We start from the raw sequence: 25,294 nt of genomic DNA on the forward strand, positions 1-25,294 counted from the left end.
AGTTTTCTAAATTGATTGTTAAAGGTCATTGTTTTTCATTTTGAAGCTTGCAAAGCATCATGGAAAATGTAGTGCCCAGAATCACCCTCTAAAAGTGAACTTTGTTCAGCTGTTTTCACTCTTTCCATTTGACTTTTGGTGTGTTGGTGTTGATAACTTTATCTAGTCATATTTCAAATAAGTATAAAAAATATGTTAAAAAATATTAATAAATTGCTATTTATTTGTAAGTTGCATTTGTTTGTTTTTCAACCACACGTCTGACCGTGATAATATCTGATTTATAATTTGAAGCTAATGTACTTTATATTTCTACTATAACTGCTTTTAAGATAAGATAAGATAATCCTTTATTGTCACACATGGGGAAATTTCATTGATGCAACGCAGGTAGATACAGAGGTAGATACAGAAGAAAAGAACAGATCACTTATAGGAAGTTTGAAAAACACTCTCCATAGAAGATCTCCTATAAACACAAACTCCTATAGACAAAACCTCCCATTTCCCAACAAGGGATGGAGGGGAAAAAATAATAAAGATAATAAAGATAGAAATAAATAAATACCATTGCATGTGATCACGCCAGTAATTGCACATGAATTGCACAGTATTGCACATGAATCACAACAGTAATTACACAGTAGGACTAACAGTGTTTGTTATAAAGTCTTTGACAGCAGCAGAAGGAAAGACCTGTGAAACGTCTCCTTCACACAGCGAAGGTGGATCAGTCTCTCACTGAAGCTGCTCTCCAGAGCGGACAGAGTGTCCTGCAGGGGGCGACACTCAAGGTCCAGCATAGATGTGAGTTTAGCCAGGACCCTCCTGTCCCCCACTTCCTGCACCGAGTCCAGAGCACAGCCCAGGACGGAGCTGGACTTCTTGATGACTTTGTCCAGCTTCTTCCTCTCCCTCTCTGTGATGCTGCTGCTCCTGCAGGCCACACCTACAGGAGCTGATGCCACCACAGAGTCGTAGAAGGTCTTCAGGAGTGGCCCTGTCACTCCAAAAGACCTGAGTCTCCTCAGGAGGTAGAGCCGACTCTGGCTCTTCTGTGTTATGAGTCTAGTCCAGTTTGTGGTTCAGATGAACACCCAGGTACTTGTATGAGTCCACTTTCTCAGTGGACTCTCTCTCTCAGAGTCCGTCCCTGGATGTTCACTGGTGAGGGGGCAACAGAGTGTGCGGAAGTCCACCACCATCTCCTTGGTCTTTCCCGCGTTGATGAGGAGGTGGTTCCGCTGACACCAGTCCACAAAGTCCTGCGCCAGTCCTCTGTACTCCGCGTCATCGTCTGTGATGAGTCCGATGATGGCAGAGTCATCAGAGAACTTCTGCAGGACACAGCTGTCCGTGTTATGTCTGAAGTCTGCAGTGTAGAGGGTGAAGAGAAAGGGCGCGAGGACAGTGCCCTGGAGCACCCCCACACTGCAGGTCCGAGTGTCAGACACACAGTCCCGTGCTCTCACAAACTGGGGTCGGTCTGTGAGGTAGTCCAGGATCCACTCTGCCAGGTCATACTCCACTCCAGCAGTCTCCAGCTTGTCCCTCAGGAGCAGCGGCTGGATGGTGTTGAAGGCGCTGGAGAGATCGAAGAACAGGATCCTCACAGAGCTGCCAGGCTTTTCCAGGTGAGAGAGAGAGCGGTGCAGCATGAGCTGAGCTCACGGTGGAGCGGAGGTGGTCCAGGACCAGCCGCTCCAGTGTCTTCATCAGGTGGGACGTGAGAGCCACCGGCCTGAAGCTGTTGACCTGTGCTGCTGAGACAGTCAGTGGTTGGCAGGGGGACTGTGTGCTGGGGGGATGGGTGAATCCAGGCGAAGTGGGGAGCTGATGGTCCGGGGCGCAGAAATGAAGAGGATCGGATGCAGGGCATTGTCCAGCTGTGGAAGAGGGAACATGCAGCTGTGCAGGGGGAGGGGCGGGTGACCGATCAAACCTCAAGAAGTGAGCATTTAAATCATTCACCCACTGTAGATCCCCCTCTGTCTGGGCAGGGGGGATTTTCAAGCCCGAGATGGTTTTCAGGCTTCTCCACACTCCCTGAATGTTCTTCTGCTGCAGCTGCTCCTCCATCCTCCTCTTGTAGCCGGCCTCAGCCTGCCTGATCTTCCTCCTCAGCTCCTTCTGCACAGTCCTCAACTCCTCCTTGTTCCCTGACCTGAAGGCTCTCTTCTTCTCCTTCAGCAGAGCCTTCAGTTCACGGTTAATCCATGGCTTGTTGTTTGGAAAACACCGCACCATCCGGGAGGGAACAGTGTTCTAGTTTTATTGCCACACATTTGTATTTCTAAATTTTACCTGTCTTTTAAGGTTAGTTTAAGGAAATAGTTTAAATGCAAAAAATAAATATGAAGTTTTGGCAATAGTTTGTTACCTTTATTTAAATATAACACATTTGTAGATATAATAATAACAATGTTGTTATTTATATTTCGGGGATTTTAACATGCAAATAAATAATTATTCATCATTATTGTTTTCACTCATTTATATGTATTGTTTTAGGTGCAAAAGCGTTTGATAGAATAAACCAGTTTAAATATATTCTGTGTTGCAGTGCTGCCCCCTGCTGGAGACAAGCTCACAGTCACTTTCAATTCACTTCATTTTCCCGCCTCCAGCTCAAAATTCTGAACATAAACCATGATCTACGACATAAACACACATTGTAGGTTCAGACACAAGTATTTTACCTGTATATATTTTATTTTGTTGTAAACTATGACATTTATTGTTGTCACTGTTCATTCTTGAGTTTTTTCATTTGCCTTTTTGTTTGCCACTTGTGAGTTTAGTCCAACACAATATTACAAACTATATCTACTCTCCGCGTCCGTACCGCGTCTGTACCGCGTCCGTACCGCGTCTGTACCGACACCACTAAAGACTTTCATATCGCAGTTATTAATCCTCTAGAGGGCGCCAGATGTCACTGAATCTCCCCAAAGCTCCAGTGTTTTCTGTTTGATTTAAAGAGAAACACGCTGTTCATCCGCGCCACAGCAGCAGTTCTACATCAAAGTAAAGTAATGACACAGACTGAGGGCGTCAGTACGATTGTGTCAGTATAATTACGGTATTATAATTACGTCACTCTGGTCTGTGTCGCATCACAGTTTCCGTAGTGTAGTGGTTATCACGTTCGCCTCACACGCGAAAGGTCCCCGGTTCGAAACCGGGCGGAAACACGTCTTTCCTTTTTCTTTTCCGTTTGAAATGCCTGGACCAGGACCGGAAGCACAACGCTACATTATTGTACTAATTAACTAATCTAATGATCTAATATTCATGTTCTAACAAAGTAATTTGAACAAATCTTGAAACAACATTTATGATATAAAAGTAAAATGAGACGATGCAGAGTTTTGAGTGAATGTTCCTGTTCATGATTTAGAGGTGAAATTGTCAGGAGGAAAATGTACCATATGTGTCGCTTTGATCTATGAATTTACAATATTTTTCTATAATAACGATGCTGCTTCCCATCACAAGATGGCCGCCGCCGCCGCCATGACGACACAACATGAAACATGCGATCTCGACTTTATTACTCGCGTTCAAACGCTCCATCAGAACGTTCCAAATGTCGAGGCAAAATAAAGACACATTTTCAATAATTAACCGACATCAGACTAATTGATATGATCGAATTCATGTTTTTAAGTTGTTGAAGCATAAAACGAAAGGTGAATAAATTAATGCGCAATATTTAAGTCACAAACTACGGAGCGGGTAATCGTCCTCTCCGAGCCAGAGACGTCCTGCGGCAGACCGACGTGAGAGTGGCTGCCGAGCGTCCTCAAAACAATCCGTGCTGGCAAAGTGAAGTGTCTTGCCCAAGGACACGACCACAGTCTGTAACATCGGACCAATAAGTTAATGCGACGTTAAAATGACACAAACATCTCGTCCTGAAATAACATCTAAATAACTGGTATAATCGACACTCGTTTTCCCTCCTCAGCCGAACGATCGCCTTAAAGCCAGAGACGCCCCGTGGCAGGTGAGCGCGCGTGTGGCTGACAATCTGCCACAAAACACGACTCGTCCAGCGTGGAACTCCCAAACCCGAGATCTCAAAGTCCACGAGACCAAAAAAGCAAGTTCTTCCGATGTGAACTAAAGCGTGGAGCAATATTTGGGCGACAGTCTGTTGCCGTGGTTCCCGTTGGCGAGGCCGTTGGGGGCGGGGTTGGGGGCGGGCAGCAGGAGCAGGTTGCCGGTGGCGTGCAGGCTCGGGCTCGGGCTGGCGGACGACAGCTTTTGGGAGCTGCTGTTGAGGTTGCACGAGGGGTTTGACCCTTTGGGGCCTCTGTAGTTGCAGTGCGCCTGCCATCCCAGACGCTTCCTCCTCCACTGGCAGCGCAAGATACGGATGAAGGCCTGGGAAATAGGAGGGTTTAATCCCGGCCCGAGGGTTAGCGAGGTTTAGTCCTGGTCCTCTCCGGGTCTAGTTCTGGTTTAGTTCTGGTTTAGTCCTGGTCCTCTATTGGTCCTAGTTCTGGTCTGGTTCTGGTCCTCTCTTGGTCTAGTTCTGGTCCTCTGTTGGTCTAGTTCTGGTCTGGTTCTGGTCCTCTCCGGGTCTAGTTCTGGTTTAGTTCTGGTCCTCTATTGGTCTAGTTCTGGTTTAGTCCTGGTCCTCTCCGGGTCTAGTTCTGGTTTAGTTCAGGTTTAGTCCTGGTCCTCTATTGTTCTAGTTCTGGTCTGGTTCTGGTCCTCTCTTGGTCTAGTTCTGGTCCTCTCTTGGTCTAGTTCTGGTTCTCTCTTGGTCTAGTTCTGGTCTAGTTCGGAACTAGTTCTGGTCCTCTCCTGGTCTAGTTCTGGTTTAGTTCGCGTCTAGTTCTGGATCTCTCAGAACAAAAGGTATTTGTCAAATCCTGGTTTCCACCTGGTTGGGTCATGGTCCGTTGCTGGTGCAGTCTGGGTCGGTTCATGGTCCTGGTTTACCGTCTGTTGCTGGTGCAGTCTGGGTCGGTTCATGGTCCTGGTTTACCGCCTGTTGCTGGTGCAGTCTGGGTAGGTTCATGGTCCTAGTTCATGGTCCTGGTTCACGGTCTGTTGCTGGTGCGTTGCTGGTACCTGTTTGAACTCGCGGCTGTAGCAGGGGTAGATGACGGGGTTCAAGCAGCTGTTGAAGTATCCGAGCCAGAAGATGACTTTGGAGAACGTCTCTGACGGCCTCAGACTCGAGTTGAACGACACTGAAGAAGAAAAACAGGATAAACGCCACAACAGCATTTAATCGTCTGTTTTTAGTCGGGAAAATAACTTGACGAATGCCAGGACCTCTTCTTCTTTTTTCCCCAGTGTCTTATCGACTTTGCTGGAAAAAAATAAACAACTTGTAGAAATCCTTTAAATAAGTGTTAAGAGCCACATAGTTTTGATTTATGCGTTAAAAATGGAAATAAGACACTTTATGACCAAACGCGTTGTTACGCGTCTGAGCCCTTCTCGACTGTGTGAAGGATTTGATGGGTTTTTCGTGCTGCAAACTCGGCACGATCCGCAGTAATCTGGTCTCCTCGCGGCGTCGACATGGTGGATTATCCCGCCTGACTCTATAAGGACATGTGTTCCAATCCGAGGCTTTAAAACGGCCCCAAACATGCCCTCCAGGAGCTCCGTACGTCTGACTCTAATGCGTCTGCTTATCTATGGTCAGTGTTTTATCGGAAATCGTTTGTTCACAATGTTAACGATGTCGGGTTTTCAAATCGGTCAAATCTTGGTGTTATTATGTGTTATTTGTGTTTCCCGTCAAGATCATTTCTATCAAGAATTACAGAAATGTTTCACGGCTAAAACTGAAATAGATTGATTTGTGTAAAATTTTGCATTATTTCTGTGGCCGGTTTGAAAACACTGGGGGAAATTGCGGTTGATGTTGAATTTTTGTGTTAAATTATTGTGAGAAAAAACATCACGATTTAACGATTATTGTGAGAAAAAACATCACGATTTAACGATTATTTTCGATTATTGTAGAAAAAACATCACGATTTAACGATTATTCTCGATTATTGAGGCCAAACAACAGTGAAATCAAAAACATCCAGATGAAAAATGTTCTTTATATTTAGGTCTATTTTTGGACGATAGATTGAACCAAAAACTCTTAATTTTGGTCCTAAAATTGTCACGATTATAATTTTTTGGTTCTTATGATGATATTGTCACTTGAATAATCACAATAATCTTGACCTTGCTATTTGTTCTGGATAACTTTGGGACACACCTCTGCCAGCCCATCATTGAGTCCATCCTCACCTCCTCCATCACCTCCTCCATCACCTCCTCCATCACCTCCTCCATCACCTCCTCCATCACCGTGTGGTACCCTGGAGCCACAGCCAGGGACAAACAGAGACTACAGGGCATTGTGCTCTGCTGAGAAGGTGATCGGATGCAGACTTCCATCTCTGCAGGACCTGTACGTCTCCAGGGCTCTGGGACGAACAGGTCGGATCAGAGCCGACCCTTCTCACCCTGGACATGGACTATTTGAGCCACTCCCCTCAGGCAGGAGGCCACTCCCCTCAGGCAGGAGGCCACTCCCCTCAGGCAGGAGGCTACGGCCCATCCGGACCAGAACCTCACGTCACAAGAACAGTTTCTTTCCCTCTGCTGTTGAACTCATGAACACTGCCTAAGCACCTTGCACTCACTACACTGTCACTTCCTATTGCAATGGTATTTATGTATTTATTTATTTGTCTATGGGAGTTTTTTATTTATTTATAGGAGATCTTCTACTGAAAGTGTTTTTCAGACTTACTATAAGTGATCTGTTCTTCTGTATCTACCTCTGGATCTTCCTGCGTTGCACCAATGAAATTTCCCCATGTGGGACAATAAAGGAATATCTTATCTTATCTTATCTTACTACATAACTTTATACTTTATTATGTACATACCACCACTTCCTATTGCACTACTACATAACTTTATACTTTCTATTTTATTATGTACAGATCATGCCATTTAGTATTCATTGTTCAATGTTTGGTTGTTTGTGTTGTTTGTACATTTTGTTTATCGACAAATGGCAATAAACCTTATTCTGATTCTGATTGTGACACTTGAGGCGACAGGAAAAAAGGCACAAACCGACAAACTAATTCTGATTTAAAATGAAAATCTATAAAAGACTTTGGAATCTGTGCAGTTTTAAACATTTAAAAAAGAAAAACAAGACAAAACCGTGAACTGTCAGTCGTGTTGCTTACACCGCTCCCCGCCTCGGCCTCTTGCTGGTTCTGATCCTGGTCTTAGGTCCCGGGTTTTGTGAGGTCTTAGCGGGGTCTTTCCGGGATCTTAGCGGGGTCTTAGCGGATCACAGTGGAGATGTTGCTGTGGATAATTCTGCCTCGAGTTTGAACTTGTAAGGCCATTGTCTGATTCGTCTCCCGCCGGAGCGTCTGCTGTCTATATATGAACGAAAGACCCCTGAAGTAAGACCCCTGAAATGAGACCCCTGGACGTAAGACCCCTGAAGTAAGACCCCTGGACGTAAGACCCCTGAAGTAAGACCCCTGAAGTAAGACCCCTGGACGTAAGACCCCTGAAGTAAGACCCCTGAAGTAAGACCCCTGAAGTAAGACCCCTGAAGTTAGACCCCTGGACGTAAGACCCCTGAAGTAAGACCCCTGAAGTAAGACCCCTGGACGTAAGACCCCTGAAGTAAGACCCCTGAAGTAAGACCCCTGAAGTAAGACCCCTGGACGTAAGACCCCTGAAGTAAGACCCCTGAAGTAAGACCTCTGGACGTAAGACCCCTGGACGTAAGACCCCTGAAGTAAGACCCCTGAAGTAAGACCCCTGAAGTAAGACCCCTGGACGTAAGACCCCTGAAGTAAGACCCCTGAAGTAAGACCTCTGGACGTAAGACCCCTGGACGTAAGACCCCTGAAGTAAGACCCCTGAAGTAAGACCCCTGGACGTAAGACCCCTGAAGTAAGACCCCTGAAGTAAGACCCCTGGAGTAAGACCCCTGGACGTAAGACCCCTGGACGTAAGACCCCTGAACTAAGACCCCTGAAGAATGACCCCTGGACGTAAGACCCCTGAACTAAGACCCCTGAAGAATGACCCCTGGACGTAAGACCCCTGAACTAAGACCCCTGAAGAATGACCCCTGGACGTAAAACCCCTGAAGTAAGACCCCTGGAGTAAGACCCCTGGACGTACAAGTACAAGTACAAGTAGCCAGAGCCAGAGGAACAAACAGCAAAAAGGTTCCCGTGGCCCCTCGCCCCATCACTGAGAGCTGCACAATTTTGTTCGGGTTTTGGGGTCAGAAGGTCGACAAAGCTGCGTCGCAAAGTTACCAAAGAAGATATTAAATAAGTGTTTTCGAGAGTTCGTCGCGTCTGGTCTGATCTACATTACATCTGAATCCAAACACTCTAATGAACCGTTTGAGGATTTATTCTTGTTTTGAGGCCAGAGAAAACACCAACGAGCAGCCCATCTTCACCGCTTTCTGTTTGTCTTCCACATAATAAATGTCTACGGGCTTTCGTCTTAAGTCGGCGTGTCTAAATAAGGCTTCTGGATTCATTCTTGACGGACTGAGAGCGGCGGTGAAGTGTTCAGACGGCGTGGAGGACGTCGAAGGTGTTAGATGTTTGTTTGAAGAGGAAAGTTACACCTTTAAATGAGTTTGTGAAGAAAGGAACACAAATATTACTCTTGAGTTTGGCTCTTCATCATCACGAGATCTGAGGGAGAGATAATGGAGCTACTGCCGGAGGTTTTAGAGCTACTGACAGAGGTTTTAGACCAGTCTCGGTCCCAGTCCTAGTCCTAGTCCCAGTCCCAGTCCAGTCCAGTCCAGTCCCAGTCCAGTCCGGGTCTACGTACCTATGGGCAGAGTGAGAAAGAATGGCAGCCAGCAGAGGATGAACATCCCGACGACGACGCCGAGCGTTTTCGCCGCTTTCTTCTCTCGGCTGAACTTGAGCAGTTTGACTGCCAGCGTGCTCCTGGCCACGGCCCCGCCCCCGGAGCCTCGGTGGGCGGGGCTGGACTCTGAGTTGCGGCAGTGGATGCGCAGGGTGAGCTCGCCGCTGGAGTCCTGCAGGCGCTCCTTCATGACGCCAGCCTCCAGGTTCTTGGTGGTGCGCTTGGCCACGACGTAGACGCGGCAGTACATGGCGAGGATGACGGCGAGCGGGATGTAGAACGAGCCCAGCGATGAGAAGAGCGCGTAGAACGGCTCCTCGGTGATCGGGCAAACCGTGTCGTCCTGCGGGGCAAACGGGAAACGCACCGTGAAACGAGGGTCGCCACCGGCAGATGGGATCACGGCGATCACGGCGACCACGGGGACCAAGGGGACCACAGGGACCACAGCAACCATGTCGCTCACGGGGACCACGGGGACCAAGGCGTAATCCACAACTCGAACCATTGTCACACGATTATTTCTATTGCACATTGAGGCTTTTTAAGTAATCAGTCGAATAAAGGTTGAAATGCGGTGACTGATGACTTCAACATAGAGACGAATGTTGATTATGTTTGGATATTTTCATTTAAAGGGGCGGTACTAGATCATTTTAAAGGACACATTATGTTTGTTCTCTCTCTGTTCCTCGTCACAAACTCGGCTGGGGTCACATTCAGCTTCATTCACACCTGCAGCCAGTAGGTGGAGCCTGAAGTTAGTTAGTCCCGTGGGAAAAAAAATATTTTTTAGTGCTAAAACAATGTCAATATGAAACACATTTCTCACTTTCCTGCGTCGTCACTTCAACGTCTCAAAATGCAAAGCACAGAGTTTAGGGACGAAAAATCTGATCTTTTTTCCATTTGTCAAATTAAAAATCTGCCTGGAATGTTTCACAATATGACATTAAACGTATGAACCGTAAAAGTCGCACTATAAGCCGCTACTTTTTTCCACACGCTTCAATTTGTAGATTTTTACGGGCTTTCTAGGGGCGTTCTAGCCGGAAGCGCAAGAGTCAGCCACACTGTAGAAGAAGCCAGACGTGGAGGAGCAGAGCCAGACGTGGAGGAGCAGACGTGGAGGGAGGAGCTTGCATTCAGTGTTTTTATTGGTGTTTTATTGGCAAAGGCTGCAATTCTTGTAGTGCCATCATTTCCACCTCCAAAAACTAAATATTCAGTCACAATATTACTCACAATTCACAAAGTGCACCTTCATTTTGACTTAATCATTCAGAATATTCATTGTTATTATTGACTTAATGGTTTATTTCAGTTATAAATGCTGAATAAAAATACAGTGTTTTGTTTATATTAGGGCCATCTTTCCTGTCAGAGCTGATCTATGGAGATGTGATGCATGTTCCATCTCCTTTTTCAAATAAATAAAACAATAAATCAACGTTTTTGGATAAGTATCACAAAATAATGTTTTTGTGGATCAGTGGAAGGGGGCGGGGCCAAGGTTAAACTTTAGTGTCGCAACAAAACACGGGCAATAAAACAGACATAAAATAAAAGGTGTTGGACCTGCGACGGCGGCTGCTTCCACCCGAGCAGCGGCCCGATGGAGATGACGATGGCCAGGGCCCAGACGCCGAGCATGGCCAGCAGGGCGCGCCGCTCGGTCACGATGGACGGGTACTGCAGCGGGTATCGGACCCCAATGTAGCGGTCGATGGAGATGGCGCACAGGGACATGATGGAGGCCGTGCAGCAGAGGACGTCCACCGCCGCCCAGATGTCGCAGAAGATCCGGCCAAAGACCCACGAGTCCAGCACCTGAGGGGGCGGGGCAGGGCGGGGGGAGAGGGGGCGGGGCAGAGGGAGGGGAAAGAGGGAGGAGGAGCAACAACGACAAACGAAATATCAGACCAAAAACATACCATATCGACTGTGTTTTGGTACATAACCACAAGAGGGCGCTAAAGGTCAGAATTTAACAAAACAGAAGAAAATTTAAACTAAGTAGAGAAACAAAAGTATTTCTAAGCGCAGACAATAAAATATATAACAATGACTGAGAAGAATCTGACACAAACAAATAACGTATTTTCCGGACTATAAGTGGCACCTTTTTTCATAGTTTTGGCCGGTGTGCGACTTATACTTATACTTATATACTTATACTCCAGAGCGACTTATATGTGATATTATTTGTTATTTTCACACTTACATTTAGTTTTTTTTCTTCTCTATGATGCATTTTTTGGCTAGTGCGACTTATACGCCGGAAAATACGGTACAGGCCACTTAGATATTAATAAACGATGTATTATTACTTGCATTATTTGCCTTTTTATACATTTAGCACAAAAACTCGTTCCAAAGTCTGACCTTGCTCTGAGCCGCCGCTGCACTAATAATAATAAAATATCAAAATATAACTGTTCGCTAAGTTCGTCTCCGTGTGAACAAGAACGCGCTGTCAATCATCTCCGAACAAACTACGGACAGAAAATATTTGAGATTTTTCCCTGATGAATGGATTTAAAGAGCCTTTGGCCTCTGTTATCTTTCATCGAGCCCCAATTAATCAAAACGTGAGCTTTTAAATCACGTTTGTTTGTCCTGGAGTCATGATTCTAGCTCAAAGGCATCGAACGAATTCAGGATTTTGGGGATGAACGTGCGTGTTTGACTGAGCTCTCCTTTGTCGGCAGAGTAAAGCTGGTGAAAGAAGAGATTGATGTGCTTGAGTCGAGCAGCTGCTGGTCTCTTGCTTTGTCCAGACGGAAAATATGATATTTCCCGGTCATAATGCGTCTGACATGATCCACGACATGAAGAGAGGTTCAAACGTGGCGTCGAGGCTTTGCAGAGAAGTCAAAGAAACGAGGCAAAACCGCTCCTGTTTAGCCACGCCCCTCACACACACGAACTTGGAATTACTGAACCTCTTTTTGTGAATTGCTCAGATCGACCTCAGGGTTGAAAAGTAAAAGTCAGGTAAATAAATGTATCGAGACATTATTTGTTTCGTTTGCTATAGGTCGATATAGGGTTTTCATGGCCGATATGGACAGTTCAGAGTCCAGACAAAACAAACCATGGCTGATAAACTGATGTTTTCGGGGTCCAAAGGATTCATCCACAAACTTATTTAAAACTACAAATCTCTAAGAAAGCGGCGTAGACCTTCTGAGGGCAGCGGCCAGAGTCTATCTCTACCTCCGCCTCTGGGCCGAGAACATGGAAACACTGACCGCCACGAACCAAACCGAGAGCTGGCGGTCAAGCGGTCTGGAGCTTCTTTCAAGACAGATACACGACAATGCACGAGGACTAACGCTTCCTCTGCATCCAACCAGGCTTTTAGATAGAGACCCGTCTTCCTGTATTTTGGACGAGGTATTTTAAAATGTGGACGGGCATTTTATTAATAAGTCTTATTAAAAAAGGGAACATTATTATTTAATCGGGCCGGGAAGCATTTGACAATAGTCCGCCATTACAGTTTACTGTTTACAAGTAAAAATGTGCACGCTCTGATTGGTCGACGAAATTTGTGTGCTTGGCTCTGATTGGCTGCCGAGCTGTGGTCCGGAGAACGCCATCTCCTTGCCCGCCTTGCCCGCCTTGCCCGCCATGCCCACCTCCATCGCTGGGGTGAAACCAGGACTAGACTGGTGCAACAGGGTGTGAGACTTAATGAGGCCTGAAACTGCCGCTAACGACCCGAGTTTATCTTGAACAAACTCAAGCCCCAAACGAGCTCCTGAATCCTGCCGGGACAGAAGATAAGATAAGCCTTTATTTGTCCACGCAAATAAATACAGAAGAAAAGAACAGATAACTTATAGAAAGCTTTAAAAAACACTGAATAGAAAAACTCTTATAAACAAAACTCCTATAGACAGAACCTCTCATATTCTTAATAAGGAATAGAGAGGAAAAAATATTAATAAATAAACAAAATAAAAATAAGATAACATACAACAAAATAATAATAATAATAGTGGCAAAAGTAAACAGTCTTATTTACAGCAGTTAGAACTTCTTTCCGCTGCAGGGACACATGTTTGTCATGAACTTACTCTGAAGTGTATGTCAAGTCTTTCCTGCACGCTTGAGTCAAATGTGACTCATAGACTAGAAGGTTCGCTCTGGGCTAATATATATCACAAATATATATACGCTTAAAAACAATGTTGAGTTTTAAACGTGTTTCGGAGCCGCTCGGTCTGCGTCGTCCTTTTAAGTTCTTAATAATAAAGTCCATGGGAAAATTAGGTTGTTTTTTTTTACCACTGACCCCCAACAACAAGCTTATGTTGTTGTTGTTGTCGTTGTCATCGACGTCGTCATTGTTGAAGCTGCTTTTATCGCCATCTTCTGGATTGAGTTTTTTTTTACGGTATAGCATAAAAACACACATACAACACACACTTTGAAGATGTACAACTCCAGCAGGTGGCGGTAAATACACTTTTTCAGTTGGCTGCCAGCAACAGAAGAAGAAGACAACAGGCTCATACTAATGTATTATACACATGGATCTATTATAATATCTGGATAGGGTACGCCCCCTCTGCCTCTGGCTCCAAATTGAGTAGTGGCCACTTCGCAGAATGCAGCCTTTTGGTCGGACCATTTCAGGAGTTCGGCCTCTAAAATGACCAAACATGCTAAATTGTTTTTAGTCTAAAAATAAAATAGAAGGAATTTCACTCTTTAACTGTTTCTAAAATACTTAAAAAAATACATTTTTAACCTTCCGGTGAACGGTGTACGCGCACCGAGCGCGCACGTAACCCTCATGAACGAGCCTCAGAAGAACATGTGACGAAAACGAAACTCAAGCAGAAGAAAGTGACGAGACGAGACCACGATACACGTAAGTTGTGTTTGTATGTCATTCCTCACGATTCACACATCGTTCCATATGAAGTGTAAAACAATAATTACACAGTTAACACGAGTTAACACACGTTAATGTTGCGCCCTCTGCTCCGACAGTTTGGGAGAGGTACGTGGTTGCTTTTTGAATTGGAGAATGAAGGACAGAGACGTTCACGTCCTTACTCTTCCTTTTTATTTCAGGAAAGAACACTGAAAACTTTGCGCAGGCGCATATCACACATTTCCGCCAGCCAATAGAAATAAACATTTTTAACAGGTTATATGTACATTTTTATCATTTACACTTTTTGTACTGAACACAGTCTTGACCACAATAATTATTAACTAAAAGGTGAAAATAGTGTCTTATGACCAATTTCAAATCTGTGACTCGCTTTTTAACCTGTCACATTAACACGAGCTAACACGAGCTAACGTAAGCTAAAGTTTAGCTACACAAAGAAGCAACAACACGTCACGATGGCTCGTGCTTCTGCAAATAAATAACTAATTATTTCTCCTACTAAATGTTCTAAGAGACAAAAGGTTAAGCACAGCCCAAGGAAAACTAGAGAAAGAAGGGAAATAAAGTGATGTTTGTATTATGTGCCATAAAAAACTACCAATAATTCAAATATAACCTGCTGAAATGGGTCATATCTTACACATATAATTGTAAACGTATTTAAAAGTGACAGTCGTGTACTCACAGGGGCTGAGACGACATTTAAGGTTTTATTACCAAATTTAATAATATGTGCTGTGTTTAAACAGCAAAGCACACGCTTCTTTTCTATATAAATGTCATGGATTTACTTCCATGGAATATGTAGAGATTTAGCAAACATGTCAGTTATGTTTCTAACTTCTAAGGTTTAAACTTATGCATAAGTAAATTACTTTTGGTTCCAGCTTTAAAAAATAATGTGAAAAGAGGAACTTTTGTGTTACAGAGCGAAATGTAAATCTGTCAATAACACATTCCAGCTTTTCTCTGTTAAATGTGCAGAATATATCAATGTTCTAATGAGTATCTTTCTCATCTTCAGAGTGCTGACCAGTGAGTTTAGTCTGTCTGTGCTGTCCAGAGCTCTACAGGTCACTACAGACACAGAGTGATCTCAAGTGAACTCCTGACGACTCCAAAGCAAAAGGTATTTTGATAATAACTTGTGCCTCGAATCAGTACTTTGAATTTATAAAATGTCTGTTTTGTTATGACCAAAAAAAACTAAACGATAATTGTTCTTCAAAAGAGACACTCCTGTGTCACATGTGTCTGTAAAGCAGCTTCAGGACAAACATGTGAAGTGTATGTTATATGACTTGTATAATCTAAAACATATGAAGTGTATGTTATATGACTTGTATAATCTAAAACATATGAAGTGTATGTTATGTGACTTGTATAATCTAAACATGTGAAGTGTATGTTATATGACTTGTATAATCTAAACATGTGAAGTGTATGTTATATGACTTGTATAATCTAAAACATATGAAGTGTATGTTATGTGACTTGTATAATCTAAAACATATGAATTGTATGTTATGTGACTTGTATAATCTAAACATGTGAAGTGTATGTTATATGACTTGTATAATCTAAAACATATGAAGTGTATGTTATATGACTTGTATAATCTAAAACATATGAAGTGTATGTTATGTGACTTGTATAATCTAAAACATATGAAGTGTATGTTATGTGACTTGTATAATCTAAAACATATGAAGTGTATGTTATGTGACTTGTATAATCTAAAACATATGAAGTGTATGTTATGTGACTTGTATAATCTAAAACATATGAAGTGTATGTTATGTGACTTGTATAATCTAAACAAGTGAAGTGTATGTTATGTGACTTGTATAATCTAAACATGTGAAGTGTATGTTATATGACTTGTATAATCTAAACATGTGAAGTGTATGTTATATGACTTGTATAATCTAAACATGTGAAGTGTATGTTATATGACTTGTATAATCTAAAACATATGAAGTGTATGTTATATGACTTGTATAATCTAAAACATATGAAGTGTATGTTATATGACTTGTATAATATAAAACATATGAAGTGTATGTTATGTGACTTGTATAATCTAAACATGTGAAGTGTATGTTATATGACTTGTATAATCTAAACATGTGAAGTGTATGTTATGTGACTTGTATAATCTAAAACATATGAAGTGTATGTTATATGACTTGTATAATCTAAACATGTGAAGTGTATGTTATATGACTTGTATAATCTAAACATGTGAAGTGTATGTTATGTGACTTGTATAATCTAAAACATATGAAGTGTATGTTATGTGACTTGTATAATCTAAAACATATGAAGTGTATGTTATGTGACTTGTATAATCTAAAACATATGAAGTGTATGTTATGTGACTTGTATAATCTAAAACATATGAAGTGTATGTTATGTGACTTGTATAATCTAAAACATATGAAGTGTATGTTATGTGACTTGTATAATCTAAACAAGTGAAGTGTATGTTATGTGACTTGTATAATCTAAACATGTGAAGTGTATGTTATATGACTTGTATAATCTAAACATGTGAAGTGTATGTTATATGACTTGTATAATCTAAACATGTGAAGTGTATGTTATATGACTTGTATAATCTAAAACATATGAAGTGTATGTTATATGACTTGTATAATCTAAAACATATGAAGTGTATGTTATATGACTTGTATAATATAAAACATATGAAGTGTATGTTATGTGACTTGTATAATCTAAACATGTGAAGTGTATGTTATATGACTTGTATAATCTAAACATGTGAAGTGTATGTTATGTGACTTGTATAATCTAAAACATATGAAGTGTATGTTATATGACTTGTATAATCTAAACATGTGAAGTGTATGTTATATGACTTGTATAATATAAAACATATGAAGTGTATGTTATATGACTTGTATAATCTAAACATGTGAAGTGTATGTTATATGACTTGTATAATCTAAACATGTGAAGTGTATGTTATATGACTTGTATAATCTAAAACATATGAAGTGTATGTTATATGACTTGTATAATCTAAAACATATGAAGTGTATGTTATATGACTTGTATAATATAAAACATATGAAGTGTATGTTATATGACTTGTATAATCTAAACATGTGAAGTGTATGTTATATGACTTGTATAATCTAAACATGTGAAGTGTATGTTATATGACTTGTATAATCTAAACATGTGAAGTGTATGTTATGTGACTTGTATAATCTAAAACATATGAAGTGTATGTTATATGACTTGTATAATCTAAAACATATGAAGTGTATGTTATATGACTTGTATAATCTAAACATATGAAGTGTATGTTATATGACTTGTATAATCTAAAACATATGAAGTGTATGTTATGTGACTTGTATAATCTAAAACATATGAAGTGTATGTTATGTGACTTGTATAATCTAAACATGTGAAGTGTATGTTATATGACTTGTATAATCTAAACATGTGAAGTGTATGTTATATGACTTGTATAATCTAAAACATATGAAGTGTATGTTATATGACTTGTATAATCTAAAACATATGAAGTGTATGTTATATGACTTGTATAATCTAAAACATATGAAGTGTATGTTATATGACTTGTATAATCTAAAACATATGAAGTGTATGTTATGTGACTTGTATAATCTAAACATATGAAGTGTATGTTATATGACTTGTATACTCTAAAACATATGAAGTGTATGTTATGTGACTTGTATAATCTAAAGCTGTGACATGTTCTGTTTGTCTCTCAGTCAAACGATGGAGCTGAACGGAGGAGTTTACTGAAGTACAGAAGACTGCGTAGCCATGGAAACAAAGTCTTGTTAAATACTGAGATATTCAGTATTTAACGCAATAATGTCACATTCATGTGCATATAACTGATGTAAAAAGAGTGTTTATTTAGTCTTACGCTAGCTGTTTTTATTTTATCTTTATCTTTATTTCCCCCTCCATTCCTTATTAAGGTATGAGAGGTTCTGTCTATAGGAGTTTTTGTTTGTAAGAGTTCTTCTATTAAGATCGATCTATTAAGAGTGTTTTTTAAACTTCCTATAAGTTTTCTGTCCTTTTCCTCTGTATCTACTGCGCTGCAACAACAAAATTTCCTCATGTGTGGACAATAAAGGAATATTTTATCATATTCAGTATGTTCTTTTTGACTTATACATGTTGTTTTATCATTGTTAATATTTTTATGTTGCACTGAATCACCAAAGCAAGTTCCACTGTTTGTGAATTCTGTTCTTTGACAATTGCAATAAACCTTTTCTGATTCTATTAATGATGATAATAATAATGAACAGTACAGACTCAAACTCCTTAATAAGGGACTCCCACATTGTAGCTTTAAAACTCATTGGAGCTTTAAAACTCAACTAAAACTGGCTAAAATCAATTTATCATTTGTAGTTATAATCAGATTTGCATTTATTGAACAAGTTCATTCATGTTCATTATTCTTATTAAATACATTAATAAACAAATGTTTTTGTATTTATTAAAGATTGACATACAAAAATGACACAAAAGGAAACTGAATATAATTAAATACTGCTTAACTCAATTATGTAACAGAATCGATGATTATGTTTTATATTTCTTCTCATCTGATTAAAAAAAATGCATATTGGCCAAATTATGTTATGTAAATTAATAACTGAAAAGTTAATAACAAAATTAATACCCAAACCAAAAACTACAGAAAATGATGAGGACGTTATTAGACCTCTAAATTGTCATTAAACCGGACTTTTTATCTTGACACTTCTTTATAATTCTCTTAAATATCAGAGCTTTACAACATGATACATGTATATTTATAGATGGATATAACAATCCATCATTATACGTTACGTAAACAGACTATTTCAAGCCGAATTATTCCAAAAGTCCGTGTTGAGTCTTCTCAGTCTTTCACGCTGCTGTGACGTGCGCGCTCCCGACGCCAAAGCCTTATGGCGATGATGTCACAAAAGTGGGCGTAAATGAGACAGTATTCAGGAAGTAATAACCCAACTAAAAAACTTTTTTTGGAACCATGCGCCAATGAGCAGCTAGGTTTCAATGGCCATCTTGGCTTCCGGGGGCTTGATTATACATGGGTGGGAGATTTATCACAAAAATTATATTATTTCTAATATAACTTATAACTATACTATATGTACGTAACTAAATTCAGAAATTAGAATATCAAGAACATTGTCTATAATTAAGACTAATACTTTTATGGTTAATTTCATGGTCCATTCGTGTTTAATGCATTTATAGATTTTACGAACATCTCGCACGGACCGGAGAAAGCTGTCGTCCCGGGGCAGAGACACGGCGAGCGCAGGCCATTCACAAAAGGACTCGAGCACCAAGCACCAAGCACCAAATAATCCACAAGACATCAAACGTCAAACATCAAACATCTCCGTCCAGAAAAGTGCAGTGCAGGAACCGCAGAGACACCGAAGAAGTCTCGGATTCAAACATGGCGTCACTCACCTCCACCGTGGCGGACACCGGCAGAACAGTGGTGCCCAGGAGCAGGTCTGCAATGGCCAGGTTTATGATGAAGTAGTTGGTGGCCGTTCGGAGGTGTCGGTTACACACCACCGCCAAGATCACCATGATGTTCCCCACAATGGCAAACAGGATGAAGAAGGCCAGGATCATCCCCACCGGGACGGCACGGCCCAGGGACAGGACCGGGGCGCCTCGGGTCTCGTTCAGTGAGGGCCAGTCCAGGAGCGAGGAGATGTTTGAGGAGATGTTTGAGGAGATGTTTGAGGAGATGTTTGAGGAGAAGTTTGAGGAGATGTTTGAGGAGATGTTTGAGGAGATGTTTGAGGAGATGTTTGAGGAGAAGTTTGAGGAGATGTTTGAGGAGATGTTTGAGGAGATGTTTGAGGAGAAGTTTGAGGAGATGTTTGAGGAGATGTTTGAGGAGATGTTTGAGGAGAGGTTTGAGGAGAGGTTTGAGGAGATATTTGAGGAGAGGTTTGAAAGGAGGCTTGAAGACGAGAGGAGGTCCAGAGTGGAGTTGGTCCCAATGCTCATGGTTATGTTCTGAAAAGAAAAAGATGATGAGATTTTGGTGAAGATTTTGGAAAAACAAACTATGCAGCGGTCCAAAGTGATGCGACACAGTGGTTGGTGCTGCCATCTAGAGGACTGAGGATGCGCTCTGAGTTGTACCAACAACAAGTCTTAAAAGAAAAGATTCTTTCCTCTATAACACGACTGATTGTGAAGCTCTGAAATGAGTTCTACAAATGAATCGATCTGGAAGAGCTCTTTTAATCTTATGGTTTAAGATTTGCTCTATGATTATGGGCGGCAGCGACCGTGAAATCACTGGACGATGGTCAGGTTTTTTTTGTGCAGAACCTTTCAACCTCCGCTGGCCTTTCAAAGCACAAAGAAATCATTCACACGTTCAGTTTGTGACTCCTCGGCCTGTTCACTCTGGACCTGGAAGAGTGGATCCTGGACTACCTCACAGACCAACCCCAGTTTGTGAGAACACGGGACTGTGTGTCTGACACTTGGACCTGCAGTGTGGGGGCGCCCCAGGGCACTGTCCTCGCGCCCTTTCTCTTCACCCTCTACACTTTAGACTTCAGACACGACACGGACAGCTGTGTCCTGCAGAAGTTCTCTGACCACTCTTCCATCATTGGACTCATCACAGACGATGATGCGGAGTACAGAGGACTGGCGCAGGACTTTGTGGACTGGTGTCAGCGGAACCACCTCCTCATCAACGCGGGAAAGACCAAGGAGATGGTGGTGGACTTCCGCAGACGCCACCCCACTGCCCCCTCACCAGTGAACATCCAGGGACAGGACATTGAGAGAGTGGCCTCATACAAGTACCTGGGTGTTCATCTGAACCACAAACTGGACTGGACTCATAACACAGACGCACTGTACAGGAAGAGCCAGAGTCGGCTCTACCTCCTGAGGAGACTCAGGTCTTTTGGAGTGACAGGGCCACTCCTGAAGACCTTCTACGACTCTGTGGTGGCATCAGCTCCTGTAGGTGTGGCCTGCTGGAGCAGCAGCATCACAGAGAGGGAGAGGAAGAAGCTGGACAAAGCTCCGTCCTGGGCTGTGCTCTGGACTCGGTGCAGGAGGTGGGGGACAGAAGGGTCCTGGCTAAACTCACATCTATGCTGGACCATGAGTGTCGCCCCCTGCAGGACACTCTGTCCGCTCTGGAGAGCAGCTTCAGTGAGAGACTGATCCACCCTCGCTGTGTGAAGGAGACGTTTCACAGGTCTTTCCTTCTGCTGCTGTCGGACTTTATAACAAACACTGTTAGCCCTGTGCAATACTGTCATGTGCAATACTGTTATACTCATGTGCAATACTGTCATGTGCAATATTGTCATGTGCAATACTGTCATGTGAAATACTGTTATACTCATGTGCAAAACTGTCATGTGCAATATTGTCATGTGCAATACTGTCATGTGCAATACTGTCATGTGAAATACTGTTATACTCATGTGCAATACTGTCATGTGCAATATTGTCATGTGCAATACTGTCATGTGCAATACTGTCATGTGCAATATTGTCATGTGCAATACTGTCATGTACAATACTGTCATAATCATGTGCAATACTGTCATGTGTAATCCTGTTATAATCATGTGCAATACTGTCATGTGTAATCCTGTTATAATCATGTGCAATACTGTCATAATCATGTGCAATACAATACTGTTATACTCAAGTGCAATACTGTGACATAATGTCAATCATCCTGGTGCAATATTTCAGCTGTAAATAAGAGTGTTATTTTTATTTTTATTAAGAGTATTTTTTATGTTATCTGTTTTTTTATTATTTACTTTTGTACTTAATCTGTTTCTAATATGTGTTGCAACACTGGAATTTCCCCATTGTGGGACAAATAAAGGTTCTTATCTGAAACAAAAACGAAGAAATCGCGCTGCGGATAACGCACTACGTGCTCGACGCGCGTTTACCATAGACTTTGAATGTAAACTGGACGCTTCGGCCGCGGCGGTGTGGAACGGCCATAAGGGTTAGGGTTAGGGTTAAGGTTAAGGTTAGGGTTAGGGTTAGGGTTAAGGTTAAGGTTAGGGTTAGGGTTAAGGTTAAGGTTAGGGTTAGGGTTAGCGTTAAGGTTATGGTTAGGGTTAAGGTTAAGGTTAAGGTTAGGGTTAGGGTTAGGGTTAAGGTTAAGGTTAAGGTTAAGGTTAGGGTTAGGGTTAAGGTTAAGGTTAAGGTTAAGGTTAGGGTTAGGGTTAGGGTTAAGGTTAAGGTTAAGGTTAGGGTTAAGGTTAGGGTTAAGGTTAGGGTTAAGGTTAAGGTTAGGGTTAGGGTTAGGGTTAGGGTTAAGGTTAGGGTTAGGGTTAGGGTTAGGGTTAAGGTTAAGGTTAAGGTTAAGGTTAGGGTTAGGGTTAGGGTTAGGGTTAGGGTTAAGGTTAAGGTTAAGGTTAGGGTTAGCGTTAGCGTTAGCGTTAAGGTTAGGGTTAGCGTTGAGGTTAGGGTTAGGGTTAAGGTTAAGGTTAAGGTTAAGGTTAGGGTTAGGGTTAGGGTTAGGGTTAAGGTTAGGGTTAGGGTTAGGGTTAGGGTTAGGGTTAGGGTTAGGGTTAGGGTTAGCCATGAGGCTATAACGGGCTATAAGGGAAATGCCGCGGTCCCTGAAACTGCGCGGCCATTTGACCGCGCCACGGCTCTCCAGCCACGGCCTATATTTTAACTCGTCTGTGTCTGTGCTCTGCTGCTCGTTTCTCTTTCTCCTACACTTCTATTTTAGCAGTGAACGAGGACAATCGACGTAGAAAAGGCAGTTTGTGAGGATCCAATCGTAATGATCTAATACAATTTCCTCTGAAAACAAGAAAATATGGCGTCTTTCTGTCAAAGCTTTGGACAAACGCGTTCCGAAACAGACGCGGTTCTTCTTGGATTCGTTGATGTCATTCTTTCCTCAAACGTTCTGGCTCCTAGACCTTTGCGCAGAATATTCAAAACATAAATTTCAACTGAAGATCTAATTGCAGCAGAAAAATGTCTCTGAGATTGTCTTCCAAAAGCCTTCAGCCTTGTATTGATGACAGTTGGAGGGACTAGAATCACAAGTGTCTGAATGTTCTTTCTAAGACGTACGACCGTTCTTATTATCAATCTCGCGTCGGTCACATGACACTTCGTTTAGTCGAGTTATGCGATGGAAGTCTGGAGTTCATGGGAATTCTGTGTTGAAGCAGTTTGTCGTGGCGAGTTAAACGTGCAAGAGTTTGTGAGTTTATCAAACCGAGAGCCAATTCTTTCAGATGATCGATGACAAACTTCATCACGAGGTTAAAACGAGGGGAAAAGTACTAACTCATGAAGATAGTACATCGTATTCTAAGTCTTCATTCAGTAACTGCTGCACTGCACTTCTGGTCAGAGGCTGAAGTACATCTCGTTGCTCTTTAAGAACTAAGAATCGCACTCTCGACATAAACATCGCTGACAGGACGGTATAAAGTTTAAAGATAGAAAAAATATTTTAAAAAAGATCAAAATACTGCATAAACGTGACTATTTGACACTTTAACGCCAATTAAAAGAAATTGAATTGACTTTGGATCATGTGTAAAGGTGAAAAGTGACTGTGCAGGGTCATTACTTTGCCCGGAATGTTCCATACTGTGGCATAAAGCTTTAAGAGTGTCGCCTCTCCACAGATCTGACCCGTGAGATGTAGTCACCCGCTCGTCGACGTAGCGATACATTTAAAGCTAAAGTTATTACTGTTATTGTTATAGGTCAACACACACAACAGATGATCGTCACCATGGAGACAAGCTGGCGTCCTCCACCTCCACCGTGAAGGTTCCACAGTGCAGCTTCAAAACTCTCCTGCTCTTATGCAGCTTTTAACTATTTTTTTCTGTTTTATTCTAACCTGAATTTAACTTATTAGAGACAATTTGCTTTGAGATGAATTGATCATTTCCACAATGACACTGTTATTTAGGCACCAACGGCATTCAAAACATGTTTGCAACTGCGTTCATGTAATAATAATAGACTCCGACATGCTGCAGGGAACCACGTCTGGACCACGATGGAAACCACCACAGTCTCCATAAATTGTAACTAAAAAAGGATTAAATCGATCGCACGCAGCCGTTATTAAACAGCCACAGAAGCGCAAGAGCAAATGATTCACAACAGAAACATTAGCGTCAAAAGCCTGACGGGACTGAAACATATTTTATTGTAAGAAAATGCGAAAAAGAGAAGAAAAAACTTACCAAATAACGCCACAAAAGTCCTGCCTTGAAGTATAATCCTTAAAATTGATTAGAAACAAAGAGTAAATCCGTTTAAATGTGGTGTTTTGAGCCCATGTTTGTCCCGCAGCAGGTGGACGCGGAGCTCCGGAGCTTCACCGGGGAAACTCTGAGCTCACGCCGCCGAAAGGAGCGCGTTCTCCGTGAAACAGAGCCTGGGTTTGCGCGCTGGATCCTCTGGTTCATAAAGTGTTCAAGTGAAAAGAAGCGAAGGAAGAAGATAAGAACGAGGTGGAGGAGGCGTCCCCCAACACGTCGGTGAGGGGCCCCGGAGCGTCTGTGAGGGGCCCCGAGAAGGCAGTCCCCCAAACACGTCTGTGAGGGGCCCCGAGGATGCAGTCCCCCAACACGTCGGTGAGGGGCCCCGGAGCGTCTGTGAGGGGCCCCGAGAAGGCAGTCCCCCAAACACGTCTGTGAGGGGCCCCGAGGATGCAGTCCCCCAACACGTCTGTGAGGGGCCCCGGACCGTCTGTGAGGGGCCCCGAGGAGGCAGTCCCCCAAACACGTCTGTGAGGGGCCCCGAGGATGCAGTCCCCCAACACGTCTGTGAGGGGCCCCGGACCGTCTGTGAGGGGCCCCGAGGAGGCAGTCCCCCAAACACGTCTGTGAGGGGCCCCGGAGCGTCTGTGAGGGGCCCCGAGGAGGCAGTCCCCCAACACGTCTGTGAGGGGCCCCGGATCGTCTGTGAGGGGCCCCGAGGAGGCAGTCCCCCAACATGTCTGTGAGGGGCCCCGGAGCGTCTGTGAGAGGCCCCGAGGAGGCATTCCTCCAATACGTCTGTGAGGGGCCCCGGAGCGTCTGTGAGGGGTCCCGAGGAGGCAGTCCCCCAACACGTTTTTGAGGGGCCCCGAGGAGGCAGTCCCCCAATACGTCTGTGAGGGGCCCCGAAGCATCTGTGAGGGGCCCAGAAGCGTCTACAGAGGGGCCCCCTAAGCGTCTGCGGAGGGGCCCTGAAGACTCTGCAGAGGGGCCCCGAAGCATGTTAGAATTTTTATTTATGTGCTACTTTAACCATTGTTAATGTTATACAAATGCACTTTATTTCTATATTATGTCAATGTTTTATTTTGGAGCTTATATGTTATCACTTCCTGTTGTGACCACTTCCTCTGCCTGATGTCGAGACGCG

The 25,294-nt window shown here is 42.7% G+C and overlaps 1 protein-coding gene and 1 non-coding gene across 2 annotated transcripts; one reads left to right on the forward strand and one right to left on the reverse strand.

The window, feature by feature from the left end:
• Nucleotides 1–3,121: 3,121 nt before the first annotated feature.
• On the forward strand, nt 3,122–3,194 carry trnav-cac (transfer RNA valine (anticodon CAC)). Its single transcript has one exon. It is a non-coding gene; the product is annotated as a tRNA-Val (tRNA).
• Nucleotides 3,195–4,125: 931 nt separating this feature from the next.
• On the reverse strand, nt 4,126–24,324 carry LOC140360446 (alpha-1A adrenergic receptor-like). Its single transcript, XM_072445652.1, has 6 exons — nt 24,127–24,324; nt 19,343–19,906; nt 10,492–10,743; nt 8,872–9,256; nt 5,086–5,207; nt 4,126–4,389 (listed from the first exon to the last, which is right to left on the reverse strand). The coding sequence occupies exons 2-6, from the start codon at nt 19,895–19,897 to the stop codon at nt 4,126–4,128; spliced, it is 1,578 nt and encodes a 525-aa protein (XP_072301753.1). The 5' UTR covers nt 19,898–19,906; nt 24,127–24,324.
• Between the last annotated feature and the right edge of the window lie 970 nt (nt 24,325–25,294).

This window comes from Eucyclogobius newberryi, unplaced genomic scaffold (assembly GCF_026437365.1).
Source record: "Eucyclogobius newberryi isolate DKJ021-1_F unplaced genomic scaffold, fEucNew1.0.hap1 SCAF_15, whole genome shotgun sequence".
NCBI classification, from domain to species: domain Eukaryota; kingdom Metazoa; phylum Chordata; class Actinopteri; order Gobiiformes; family Gobiidae; genus Eucyclogobius; species Eucyclogobius newberryi.